This window comes from Amblyomma mixtum, chromosome 10 (assembly GCF_055824585.1).
Source record: "Amblyomma mixtum isolate Tamu chromosome 10, ASM5582458v1, whole genome shotgun sequence".
Classification (NCBI taxonomy): domain Eukaryota; kingdom Metazoa; phylum Arthropoda; class Arachnida; order Ixodida; family Ixodidae; genus Amblyomma; species Amblyomma mixtum.
The window spans coordinates 115,117,229-115,131,008 of record NC_143021.1 but is presented as its reverse complement, the minus strand read 5'-3'; the positions used below and the strand labels follow the sequence as shown (position 1 = coordinate 115,131,008).

General features: G+C 47.3%; 1 protein-coding gene across 1 annotated transcript in view; it reads right to left on the bottom strand.

The window, feature by feature from the left end:
• Positions 1-13,780, bottom strand: part of LOC149326725 (acetylcholinesterase-like) — a 67,227-nt gene that overhangs the window by 23,496 nt on the left and 29,951 nt on the right. Inside the window, exon 3 of the mRNA XM_089563455.1 lies at positions 12,759-13,105. Coding sequence (XP_089419581.1) covers positions 12,759-13,105 — 347 coding nt within the window. The remainder of the gene's footprint in view (positions 1-12,758; positions 13,106-13,780) is intronic.

Below are 13,780 nucleotides of genomic sequence, written 5' to 3'. Positions count from 1 at the left end.
ACGCAATAAAAACTATGCGGACGATTATTAGACTCAGCGCCTGTACGTCGCAGCTTCTGTTGCAACTTGCGTGTGCCTGCGCCAATTTCTTTGCAACTGTTGGCCCATCAACTGCCATCTCGTGCCGCCGCGGGAGCCCAGTATTTATGGCGCTCGGCTGCTGACCCGAACCATTAACTGCCTCCTGCCTGGCGTAGTATTGCTTACGCACTAAAATCTATGCGGACGCTTATTAGATTCAGCGCCTGTACGCCGCAGCTTCTGTTGCAACTTGCGTGTGCATGCGCCAGTTTCTTTGCAACTGTTGGCCCATCAACTGCTATGTCGAGTCGCCGCGGGAGCCCAGTGGTTATGGCGCTCGGCTGCTGACCCGAACCGTTAACTGCCTCCTGCCTTGCGTAGCATTGCTTACGCAATAAAATCTATGCGGACGCTTATTAGATTCAGCGCCTGTACGTCGCAGCTTCTGTTGCAACTTGCGTGTGCATGCGCCAGTTTCTTTGCAACTGTTGGCCCATCAACTGCTATGTCGAGTCGCCGCGGGAGCCCAGTGGTTATGGCGCTCGGCTGCTGACCCGAACCATTAACTGCCTCCTGCCTTGCGTAGCATTGCTTACGCAATAAAATCTATGCGGACGCTTCTTAGATTCAGCGCCTGTACGCCGCAGCTTCTGTTGCAACTTGCGTGTGCATGCGCCAGTTTCTTTGCAACTGTTGGCCCATCAACTGCCATGTCGAGTCGCCGCGGGAGCCCAGTGGTTATGGCGCTCGGCTGCTGACCCGAACCATTAACTGCCTCCTGCCTTGCGTAGCATTGCTTACGCAATAAAATCTATGCGGACGCTTATTAGATTCAGCGCCTGTACGTCGCAGCTTCTGTTGCAACTTGCGTGTGCATGCGCCAGTTTCTTTGCAACTGTTGGCCCATCAACTGCTATGTCGAGCCGCCGCGGGAGCCCAGTGGTTATGGCGCTCGGCTGCTGACCCGAACCATCAAATGCCTCCTGCCAGGGTGGTAGGGTGGGTGCACTGCCAATCTATTGTCCAGAACTCACTCAACGTTACAGACGCCAAGCCGCTTATAGTCGGCCTATACACCATAGCTTTCGTTCTGTAACCAGGTTCAGCAGTAGTTGACCCGTGCCTTTTTTTGTTTGTAAGCAATAAATGCGATTCGTGTTTACGGATGTTGAGAATAACACCTACGAGTAACGGTGTAGCAGCTACACGTCTTCAGTTATCTGCTTTTGAAAATTTGCGTCGGTAAGGCGCTCAAACCTTGTTATTGTGAAAAAAAAGCGAGAATTGCCTTATTGCATGAGTGGCACGTATAAATTGTGTTCAAGGGGACAGGGTAAGCCATTGTTTTCCCATGTATTTTAGGCCATATTTTGGTGCACATTTCAAAACAACCAATTGAGGTACCGCCTATTTGTTTATATCATTTTTATCGTTGGTTTATGCTCTTTTCTCTGAACCAAAACTATGCAACACAATTGAAACACTAATTTTTATGGTATTTTTGTCTCGTGAACTAGATTTAAGTATGATTTTGCTGTTACTTTTGTCGATAAAATAAAAACAGATCACTGCACTTGCCTAATTTTGGTTTTGTATGTCCCCAAATGTTCATATAAAGCACAGACAAAGAATTGACCTTCTGCCTCACATTGTTTTGAAGTTAATGGTACCGTCGTGACAATAAAGAGTTGTTTTGAGATAGCAGGATACGTTTTTGGGCGAGTTGTTTCATGACGAAGCGAAGATAAGTGCGCAAAAAGGACCCGTCCTGTCTCTTCTCTCGTGATCGTCCTTTTTGCGCACTTAGCTTCCCTTTATTTTGAGATGAATGAGTTTAAAGTAAAAAGTGACTTTTTTGCCTAGTTTTTTGCTTTACCAAGTTTTGTTGACCAATTTATTTCATAGGCACGAACTCCGTAGTCATTATTCAACGTATCTTATGCTTTTTCTACCAGCTGTTTAGTTTCCTTGGCTTCTTTTTTTACGTGCTCTGCTGCTCAGCCATTAGAGGAAACTTGCCACCAGTCAACTTCTCTCAGCTGGTGGAGATTGCTACTGCTTCAGAATCGCCAAAAGGGCTCCAGTACCTTTGCTCTTGCTATTTTACCGCTCTCGAATACTCAGAGCATCTGCTGTGCACAACCTTAGTGCCCCCAGTAGTAAAGTGGCATTTTTTTTAGCTTTGCCCCCAATGATGCGAGTAAAGGTCTAAAATGCTTGCATAGAGCGTAAGACCTCCAAGACTATTCCTAAATGTGTTTTTACTCCAACTGGGAACAAGAAGCATGCGGTTGCCGTCATGGAATCGCTACGTTATGTTTAAGGCCTTGTCCGCTTTGTGGTGTTTCATGCAATGCGTGTCTCATGCTTCAGTGGATGCATTCATTTCCTATTTTGTGTTGATGTAAGTTTCTCTTTAAACACTGGCCCACAGTTTTGCTGCTGTAAACGTATATCTGTACTTATGTTTTTCGCTTGCGGCCCAGGGCCCCGTCAGGCAGAATTTATCTGCCTTTAGCTCCGGGCTCCAGGATTTTGAAAATCCGAAATAAAATTCAAATTCAATTGAAATTCAATTTCAAATGGCTGGTAAGGCATTGCCTCTACAAAAATGTGACCTGGCCACTCGCGTCGTCAGTTTCAAAGCTATTGTTTAAAGGGAAATACATACAGTGCATGAACATTAATTTTCTGCAGTGCATTAATTTTCTCCAATGCTAGAAAAAATGCAGAAAAGAATGCACTACCAAAAATTACGGAAGAGTAAAAATCGAATTTTTTTGGATTTTTTGCTTACCCTGTCCCCTCAAGCAGCATGAACAGAACCAAATTTTCATTTATCTCAGAATACTACAAGTCAAAGAGCAGGCTCAAGCAGGAGATAGCTAACAAACCCAAATTACTTATTCATGTCCGAAAGCTCTTCCTAGAGCCTAATTGAGTGCCTTTGTTATTTTGAATATAAAAGTTGTTTTTTTTTCGCATTTAATGTCCCGAATAATAAGGGAGTAATTACTCATTGGCATCCACCCAAGCGCAGCCATACGGCTACAAAGGAAAGCTTTCCTTTGTAGCCGTATGGCTGCGCTTGGGTGGATGCCAATGAGTAATTACTCCCTTATAACAAATTTACTCCACCTTGGGGGATTGCCCTAAACATTTGGTCAATGTCCTGAATAGATAGAGTGAAGAAGTTACCTGGTCGAATAATTTCCTGGGTTGAATCCAAAGTCCCCAGCAATGGCGCGGGCGCCCGAAATGAACGCGGTGACTGTACCTCCCTCCTAGCAAGTTTTAGGTGCCGTCACTCCGCCAGACGGCACCACCGCGTTTTGTTCAGCGCTCCTAAAGCCTCTTTTGAAAGCGGACAGGTGGCGCCACGACAATGGGGCCCGTCAAGATGCGGAGCTGCGGTGGCCTTACTGCAAGTGCTGCGGGATAGTTCGGGCCGCTGCGTGTGCGTGCGCTTAAGCGCGGCAAAGCACATCAGGATTGCAACTGCTGCTGTCGACGCCAGGTTAGTTTACGCTACATCAAGCTTCACTTGATGGGATTGCATGTATGGGGGCACAACAGCGAGTAAGCGGCCTCCTGTTCTTTCGGGCTGGGCAGTTACTTAAACCTGTATTGCAAAGGACTACTAGCTCAGCATTGTCTCAAAGCACCTGGGTATCTAAGCCATGCCCGAATGACAAAAACGGTAAACACAAATTTGAGTAGTCGAGGGTTTGACGGCATACCGTCTGGTCGGGAATCATGGTGATGAGGATTGCTGGTCACTGGCCAAAGTCAATAAAGAAAGACGTTTCGGGAGCGCTACGGCTCCCTTGTTCACTATGAAGCAATCGGCGCACGGATCCGTCCTTTTGTAGCACTCAGTAGCGTTTTTAATGACTTAGCATAGATAGGATGTAGAGTCCCGTCATTCCTGTTTAGTGTTTTAGACGATGTCTGTATGATCAGCGACTCAAGATTCTGCCGTGCTGATGTGTTCTTTTCTGCTGTCAATATCTTTACTTGATCCCAGTTAATCTCGTGGCCGGATTCTTGCACATGCTCGGCGATGGCGTTAGACGTTACTTTCTGGTTTCGGACGTCGTTCTGATGCTCTCTCAGGCGTCTCCTAAAGTCCTTTGTCTCACCAATATATATTGATGAGCAATCGGCGCAGTCAATTTCATACACTACGCCTGAAAACCTTTCACGAGGGAGCCTGTCCTTCACATTCACCAGTTCTGTTCGTACCTTGCCAGCGGGGACGTGCGCGATGTTGACACCATGCTTGCGGAAAATACGTGCAAGCGCTTCGCTAATTCCCGCTACGTATGGGACAGCAGCTCGTTTTTCTTTTGGTTTTTCTGTGCTATCGATTTCTTCGGAGGCAGGCTGATTCGCTGGCATTCTTCTTTCGGTGTTCCTGACGAAGGAAAGAGGATAGCCGTTTCTTCGCAGATCGGATTCTATTATTTTCATTTCGCTCTTTAGATTGCCATCTTTACTGCAGACTTGTCTGGCACGGTTGATCAGGGAGACAACCACAGACCGTTTGTGAGCGACTGGGTGCACAGAACTGAAATGTAAGTATCTTCCGGAGTGCGTAGGTTTGCGGTAAACATTAAATGAAAGGCCAGTCGGAGTACGGGTTACCGTGGTGTCCAGAAATGGGAGGCAGCCGTCCGTTTCCTCCTCAACAGTGAACTTGATTGAGGGTTCAATGGCGTTCAGGTGGTCCAGGAAAATGGTCATGTGCTTGCGCTCCAGGACACAGAAACAGTCGTCCACGTATCTTAGAAATATTTTTGGTCGCGGCTGGAAAGTAGTTAATGGAAAGTAGTTAAGTAGTTAAAGCAGTGTATCGTAGTTAATGGAAAGTAGTTAATGGAAAGTAGTTAAAGTAGTTAAAGTAGTTAAAGTAGTTAAAGTAGTAGTAATGAAGTAGTTAAAGTAGTTAATGGAAAGTAGTTAAGTAGTTAAAGCAGTGTATCGTCACTTAAACGACAATCAGGTTTATCAACTCTTGCCCATCGTCGTCGCATTGCTTCTCTTAGTCTGTTTCATAAGTTTTTTTACAGTTCCCTCGGACAGCAACCCTATATCACACCGCCCGCTCGCATATCTCATCGCACCGGCCATCCACTGCAAGTGTCATGCCAACGCGCCCGCACCGTCACTTTTTCCGCATCCTTTTTTCTTCGCACTGCTAAAGACTGGAATGGCCTTCCCCACGACATTGATGCCATCACCTGCCAATCAAGTTTTGTGAACAATTTAAATATGCATTTCATAAATATCATGTAAGCAATCATATTCAACCTATATTTGTACTCCCACCCCTTATGTAATACCCCCAAAGTGGGGTCTTTAAGGAAATAAAGTGAAGTGAAGTGAAGTGAAAGCTTTCTTTTCGATGACTTCCATCGTGATGTTCGCCGCTGTCACCGAAATTGCTGCTCCCATTGCTCTGCCGAAAGTCTGTTGGTAAAAGGTGCCATTATACGTAAAATAGGTGTTAGCGAGACAGAAGCGCAATAGCTCGCATAGCTCTGCTGCGTCGAAAGGGGTCCGGTCTTGCCACGAGTCTTCATCTTCAAGGCGTTGCCTGCAAGCTTCAACGGCCAGATTGACCGGAACGCTAGTGAATAGTGAGCAGACGTCGTAGCCTACAGGCCAACGATGAAATTGCAATTCTTCCTGCGGATAAAGGCAATGTCACTGTAATCCTTGACCGCTCTTCTTACCGGGAAAAAATGGAAAACTTGCTGCAGGACGAGAATACCTATCGCCGACTACCAAAAGACCCCACATCAAAGGTGCAGACGTCTCTTCAAAGAATGCTTGCAAAAATCTTCGAGGGCCTTCCACCATCCATGAAACGCCTCTACTATCAGCTGCTATGTACGAACGGCTCGGCACCCGCCATTTACGGGCTTCCAAAGGTTCACAAAGAAGGCACCCCTCTATGCCCAACAGTAGACTTCAGGAGGTCTCCTGTGCACTCGCTGTCACAGTACCTTCACGGTGTTTTGGCTCCACTGGTTGGAAAGACAGAAACGAACGTCAAGAACTCGTCCGATTTTGTCAACAAGGTAAAAGCCATCGTCCCTGAAGACAACGACATGCTCGTGTCTTTCGACGTCTGCTCACTATTCACCAGCGTTCCGGTCAATCTGGCCGTTGAAGCTTGCAGGCAACGCCTTGAAGATGAAGACTCGTGGCAAGACCGGACCCCTTTCGACGCAGCAGAGCTATGCGAGCTATTGCGCTTCTGTCTCGCTAACACCTATTTTACGTATAATGGCACCTTTTACCAACAGACTTTCGGCACAGCAATGGCAGCAGCAATTTCGGTGACAGCGGCGAACATCACGATGGAAGTCATCGAAAAGAAAGCTGTAACTACTTTCCAGCCGCGACCAAAAATATTTCTAAGATACGTGGACGACTGTTTCTGTGTCCTGGAGCGCAAGCACATGGCCCTTTTCCTGGACCACCTGAACGCCATTGAACCCTCAATCAAGTTCACTGTTGAGGAGGAAACGGACGGCTGCCTCCCATTTCTGGACACCACGGTAACCCGTACTCCGACTGGCCTTTCATTTAATGTTTACCGCAAACCTATGCACTCCGGAAGATACTTACATTTCAGTTCTGTGCACCCAGTCGCTCACAAACGGTCTGTGGTTGTCTCCCTGATCAACCGTGCCAGACAAATCTGCAGTAAAGATGGCAATCTAAAGAGCGAAATGAAAATAATAGAATCCGATCTGCGAAGAAACGGCTATCCTCTTTCCTTCGTCAGGAACACCGAAAGAAGAATGCCAGCGAATCAGCCTGCCTCCGAAGAAATCGATAGCACAGAAAAACCAAAAGAAAAACGAGCTGCTGTCCCATACGTAGCGGGAATTAGCGAAGCGCTTGCACGTATTTTCCGCAAGCATGGTGTCAACATCGCGCACGTCCCCGCTGGCAAGGTACGAACAGAACTGGTGAATGTGAAGGACAGGCTCCCTCGTGAAAGGTTTCCAGGCGTAGTGTATGAAATTGACTGCGCCGATTGCTCATCAATATATATTGGTGAGACAAAGGACTTTAGGAGACGCCTGAGAGAGCATCAGAACGACGTCCGAAACCAGAAAGTAACGTCTAACGCCATCGCCGACCATGTGCAAGAATCCGGCCACGAGATTAACTGGGATCAAGTAAAGATATTGACAACAGAAAAGAACACATCAGCACGGCAGAATCTTGAGTCGCTTATCATACAGACATCGTCTAACACACTAAACAGGAATGACGGGACTCTACATCCTATCTATGCTAAATCATTAAAAACGCTACTGAGTGCTACAAAAGGACGGATCCGTGCGCCGATTGCTTCATAGTGAACAAGGGAGCCGTAGCGCTCCCGAAACGTCTTTCTTTATCGACTTTGGCCAGTGACCAGCAATCCTCATCACAAATTTGTGTACCGCGTGTTGCATATTGAGCGCTCTGTTTTGTTTTTAATTGTGCTGCGTAAACTTCTCGCCTCTTTCGGCTCGAGCACCAAGCGCAAGGTAGCTAATGATGATGCACACTTTATTTAGTAAATTTAAATGAGTAATTTTGATTAGTCGACTTCGGCAGAACATTCGTCGAGGCCAGCTAAGCAGCTGATCTGACAAGTTGCGCCATCTCCCGAACAGCGAGGCCCACCACCCGCTCCGAGCCCGGACATTGGTTGCTTCGCAGTGTATCATCATCAGCAGCAGCAGCCTGACTACGCCCACTGCAGGGTAAAGGCCTCTCCCACGTCTTAATCTAATCCGCCCAACTAACTTTCTGCCGCCCCCTGCTACGTTTGCTTTCTCTTGGAATCCACTCCTTTACCCTCAAGGACCAGCGGTTATCTTGCTTTCGCATTACATGCCCTGCCCAAGCTCTTTCTGGTGCATGGATACACAGGTCACCCTTTATGCCAGTTTTACAATAGTAAATACTAGAAAAAAACTTTATCCTCAAACAATAACTGCGTTTTTCTACCGTCTGCCATCCCAGCGAGTTTTTTTGCTCGTGAAACGCTAAAGTTCCTGGTATAATTATTGAAGACATCGAATTCCCAAATTCTGCACCATTCCAGTTTATTTTTATTCATTTTATGCCACGGGTTCCATACTGAGCAAGCATATTCGAGAACCGAGTGGTCGTTAATCTTGAAAAGCAAATATTTTGCTTCTAAAGGGAATTATTTGCTGTTACGCCTTAAAAAAACCAAGAACGCGACACGCCTTTCCTCTTAAATAGTCGGCATAGTTTCCGTTCTTTGGAGCATGCTCGATTCTCTTCATATTACACTTCCTTATGTCAGCTACCTAGCACTTAATTATGAACTTTGATAGCTCTGCTAGTTCTATTCAGTCTGTAGAGTTAAACACCCTCATTCTTTGGCGTTTCTTAACTGAATCTTTCATGTCCAGAGATATCTTTCCGGTATCCTGTCGAACCATCCTACCGCCTACTTTTACGCCGCACTCCGCAGTGATAGCTCTCATATTATCAATCATTGTTTCAACATCACGGTCGTCTTCCTCAGTTAAAGTGGAATATGTGTTCTGTAGCGAAATGCTTAATTCCTCTACTCTCCCTAACTATACGATTAAGCCTAATTACGATAGCTGCCACCCTCTCATTAATACAGTAAAACTCCTCTATGTTGACAGCTATATCATGATTGATGAGGAATCCCACACCTAGTTCTCGTCTGTCCGCTAATCCACGATAGCTCAGTACGTATCCACTCTTAAGTTCTGTATACGCCTCATCTGTCCTCCTTACCTCTCTAAGCCCTATGGCATCGCATGTAATAGCCGCTAGTTTCACCAACAGCACTGCTAAGCTAGCCTCACTTGATAAGGTTCCTGCATTAAACGTTGCCAGGTTCAGTTTCCAATGGCGGTCTGTCCGGAGCCAGATATTCTTAGCACCCTCCGCTGCGTGACAGGTCTGACCGCCGCCTTGGTCAGGTGCTCCGCAGCTGCAGGGGACTGAGGGCCGAAGGTTAATTGGGTTGTTCATGGAAGGTTGTACGAACTACTACACCAGGGTAAGCATCTTCTGGTAAGGGAATGCGTTGTCGGTTCTGGTCACTGATATCAGGCTGCACCCCTGGCCTGATTATGTGATTCCATCGACACATGGAGGTTGGTTTTTTTTTCTTGCGGAATTGCGTGGCCCCAGGAATCGGATCCCGGTCCTCTTGCACGCAAGACGGATGTTATACCTCTACGCCATCGCTGCATATTGCTGTATTTCGCAGTAAATATTATCAATATATACTCCTGTTAACAGCAGCGTTGAAAGGATCGCTCATCCCACTGCAAACCTTAAAGCCTTCGGAGCAACAGCCCAAACAGGACAAGGGACCAAGAACGAGTGGACACACACAGCGCTATGGCACGGCATGTGGCCACGACAATGAGCGTGACTGTCATAGATGGATCTAGGGAAGCACATTGAAAAGGGCCCGTTGAACTTCAAATATGCTTTAACAACGTTGAAATTCGGGCTTATTGGTTCATACTTCATGTGCTTCCCTAGATTCGTCTATGACAGTCACGCTCATTGCCGTGGCCACATGCCGTGCCATAGCGCTGTGTGTGTCTACTCGTTCTTGGTCCCTTGTCCTGTTTGCGCTATTGCTCCGAAGTATGAACCAACAAGCCCGAATTTCAACGTTGGTAAACATATTTCTAGTTCAACGGGCCCTTTTCAATGTGCTTCCCTAGGTCCGTCTATGACAGTCACGCTCATTGCCGTGGCCACATGCCGTGCCATAGCGCTGTGTGTGTCTACTCGTTCTTGGTCCCTTATCCCGTTTGCGCTATTGCTCCGAAGTATGAACCACCAAGCCCGAATTTCAATGTTGTTAAAGCATATTTCTAGTTCAACGGGCCCTTTTCAATGTGCTTCCCTAGATCCGTCTACGACAGCCACGCTCATTGCCGTGGCCACATGTCGTGCCATAGTGCTGTGTGTGTCTACTCGTTCTTGGTCCCTTGTTCTGTTTGCGCTATTGCTCCGAAGTATGAACCAACAAGCCCGAATTTCAACGTTGTTAAAGCATATTTCTAGTTCAACGGGCCCTTTTCAATGTGCTTCCCTAGATCCATCTATGACAGTCACGCTCATTGCCGTGGCCACATGCCGCGCCATAGCGCTGTGTGTCTACTCGTTCTTGGTCCCTTGTCCTGTTTCCACTATTGCTCCGAAGTATGAACCAACAAGCCCGAATTTCAACGTTGTTAAAGCATATTTATAGTTCAACGGGCCCTTTTCAATGTGCTCCTTTAGATCCGTCTATGACAGTCACGCTCATTGACGTGGCCACATGCCGTGCCATAGCGCTGTGTGTGTCTACTCGTTCTTGGTCCCTTGTCCTGTTTCCGCTATTGCTCCGAAGTATAAACCAACAAGCCCGAATTTCAACGTTGTTAAAGCATATTTCTAATTCAACGGGCCCTTTTCAATGTGCTTCCCTAGATCCGTCTATGACAGTCACGCTCATTGCCGTGGCCACATGTCGTGCCATAGCGCTGTGTGTGTCTACTCGTTCTTGGTCCCTTGTTCTGTTTGCGCTATTGCTCCGAAGTATGAAATACCAAGCCCGAATTTCAACGTTGTTAAAGCATATTTATAGTTCAACGGGCCCTTTTCAATGTGCTTCTTTAGATCCGTCTATGACAGTCACGCTCATTGCCGTGGCCACATGCCGTGCCATAGCGCTGTGTGTGTCTACTCGTTCTTGGTCTCTTGTCCTGTTTCCACTATTGCTCCGAAGTATGAACCAACAAGCCCGAATTTCAACGTTGTTAAAGCATATTTCTAATTCAACGGGCCCTTTTCAATGTGCTTCCCTAGATCCGTCTATGACAGTCACGCTCATTGCCGTGGCCACATGCCGTGCCATAGCGCTGTGTGTCTACTCGTTCTTGGTCCCTTGTCCTGTTTCCACTATTGCTCCGAAGTATGAACCAACAAGCCCGAATTTCAACGTTGTTAAAGCATATTTCTAGTTCAACGGGCCCTTTTCAATGTGCTTCCCTAGATCCGTCTACGACAGTCACGCTCATTGCCGTGGCCACATGCCGTGCCATAGCACTGTGTGACTACTCGTTCTTGGTCCCTTGTCCTGTTTGCTCTATTGCTCCGAAGTATGAACCAACAAGCCCGAATTTCAACGTTCTTAAAGCCTCTACCCGAGCTGATGTGGAAAACGTTAGCGCTTAGATGTCAGTGCCACATCACGCGCACACATGCATGAACGCAAGCTTTCAATTCATTCGTACTTGTGCTATGCATCGTTCTTTGGAATGAGTTTCCCGTCTTCATTGCACGCATTTGAAACCATCAACTATTACAAGATCAGATCAGCTGGGCAAGTATAATCCCAAATGACGTCATGAGTTCTTAAATCTTTCTTAATCTGTCCCATGATGTTAATTTTTCGTTTCTTATTAGCGGACCGATTTCGTTTATCGTGTGTTCTACAGCGCTGCACATTCTACTACCTCAACTGCTGTTTCGTCGGCTTATTATTTGCCATTTTTGTGGCGTTCATGCTACTTATTATGTTATAACATTATGTACAGTCCCCGTCAAAAGTATACAGCCCAAGGGGCTTGCTTCTAAACTGTTTAGTGCGGCTCCCTAGCACCTCTAGCAGCCCAAAGCTTGGCAGGATTGAGCACTCGAAGCCATTTATGGTTCGAGAGATTATGGTCGCTTAGGATGCATCACTGGGCACGCTGCAGGCCCCGTAAGCAAACCCCTTGTGCTGTATACTTTTGACGGGGGCTGTCATTGCGGCTAAATAATAGTTTCGCTTTTGTGTTTTGACATGTGCAGTACTTTCCCTTTAACCCTTGTATTCCGCTTAGTACTTCACTATTTTTTTCCTTTCGCTAATGTTTTTGTCTCCTCTATTAACAATGCCGCTCTGGGGGCACTAAAAGCTATTTTTAATTATTTAATAAATAAGGGACATGACAAACAGAACAGGTCATCAAAGCACGTACACGTGTGCGCTGCATCAGAGTCATTTCGATAGCTCTTTCAGTGTTAGTTATGAACCAAACGCTTATAAAAATGCTCTATAGAAAGTCTATAGACTTCTTAGACTCTATTGACTTCCTATAGATATTGCTTTTTGTCTGTTCACAGTCTATAGACTGTCTATAGACAAAAGTCTACTAAAAGTATATGGCCATAAATCTATACATTGTCTATAGACTGTCTATGAAATTTGTATTGCCTACAGACTGTTCTCTAGGATTTTTCTATAGACAGTCTATAGACTTTATAGACAGAAGTCTATAGACACTCTACAGACTGTCCAAACTTTTTTTGTAAGGGACAGGCCCAGAAATTCTTGCCGCTTCGATCGCGACTGCGGTCACTGCGATCGTCCCTTATGAAAATGGCCTTTAGACAGTCTATACACTTCTTATTGACTCTGTTGACTTCCTATGGATATTGCTTTGCTCTATTCATAGTCTATAGGCTGTCTATAGACAAAGGTCTACTAAAAGTGTATGGCCATAAATCTATGGATTGTGTATGACTGTCTATGGCATTTGTATTGCCTATAGACTTTTGTCTATATACAGACTATAGACTTTTAGATAGAAGTCTATAGACACTCTATAGACTGTCTAAAACTTTTTTCGTAAGGGGTGGTCCGCCCGCGGCGGCCTCCTCACTTGAGCGCGAGGTGCTGGTCCAGGAATCCCATGTTGCCGGGCGCCTCCGGGCTGTCGGCGTTGAGGAATCCCAGCACGCCGAGTCGGTAGTTCATGGAGGCCACCACGCAGCCCGTCCTGGCTGCGATCGCGGCGCCCGTGTAGTTTTCGTACGAGGCCGAGCCGTACGTGAAGCCGCCGCCGTGTATCCAGACCAGGACGGGCGCCCGCTTCCGCCCCTCGGCCGTCCAGACGTTCAGGTACAGGCAGTCCTCGCCGTACTCAATGTCGCCGCCCATCAGTGTGTTCCTCACTCGCTGCGGGCACCCAGTCCGCCGGCTGCTGGCGTCCAGCGTACCCTCCCACGCCTGCAGCAGAGACAGATCGGCGAGCGTTTTAAGGCCCGTTCACACTTGCCCAAAAATCCGGCGAGCGAAGCGGATTCGCTCGCCGCAAAAACAAGGACCTGTTCTCACTTGTTCACGCGCGAGCGAGGCGGATCCGCCGTGCCGCTGCTGTTTCTCGCCTTTCCACACCGCTTCGCTGATAGCGGCATACACAGATATAGTAACAAAAGAGCATAAATTTACGCGGTCTACGTACCAAAAGCGTATGCATGCTTACGTACGTTAAACGCAGGTGGTGGTGGTGGTGAAAACATTTATTCAGAACAGGAGGTGTTTGGATCGGCCCGTAAGGGACCGATCCTCACAAACACTAGGTGGAGGTCCCTAGTTTGGGACCCCAGTGGCGGTAGCCGCCGCCCGGGCGCGCCCGACCAAGGCTTGTTGGGCCTGTAAGTCGTGGCAGCCGAGCAGGGTCGCCTCCCAGTCCTCCCGGGTTGGGTTGGGGATAGGGGGAATGGCCGGGTTGGAGGGGCAGGCCCACACCATGTGATAGGTGTCCGAAGACACCGCACCACAGTGCGGGCAGCTGCCGCTAAAGGAGGGGTCAAAATGTTTTAGTGCTGCCGGGCACAGCAATGTATTGGTGAAGAGGCGGAGAAGAAGCCGCTCATCCGCCTTCTTGAGGCCTTTACATGG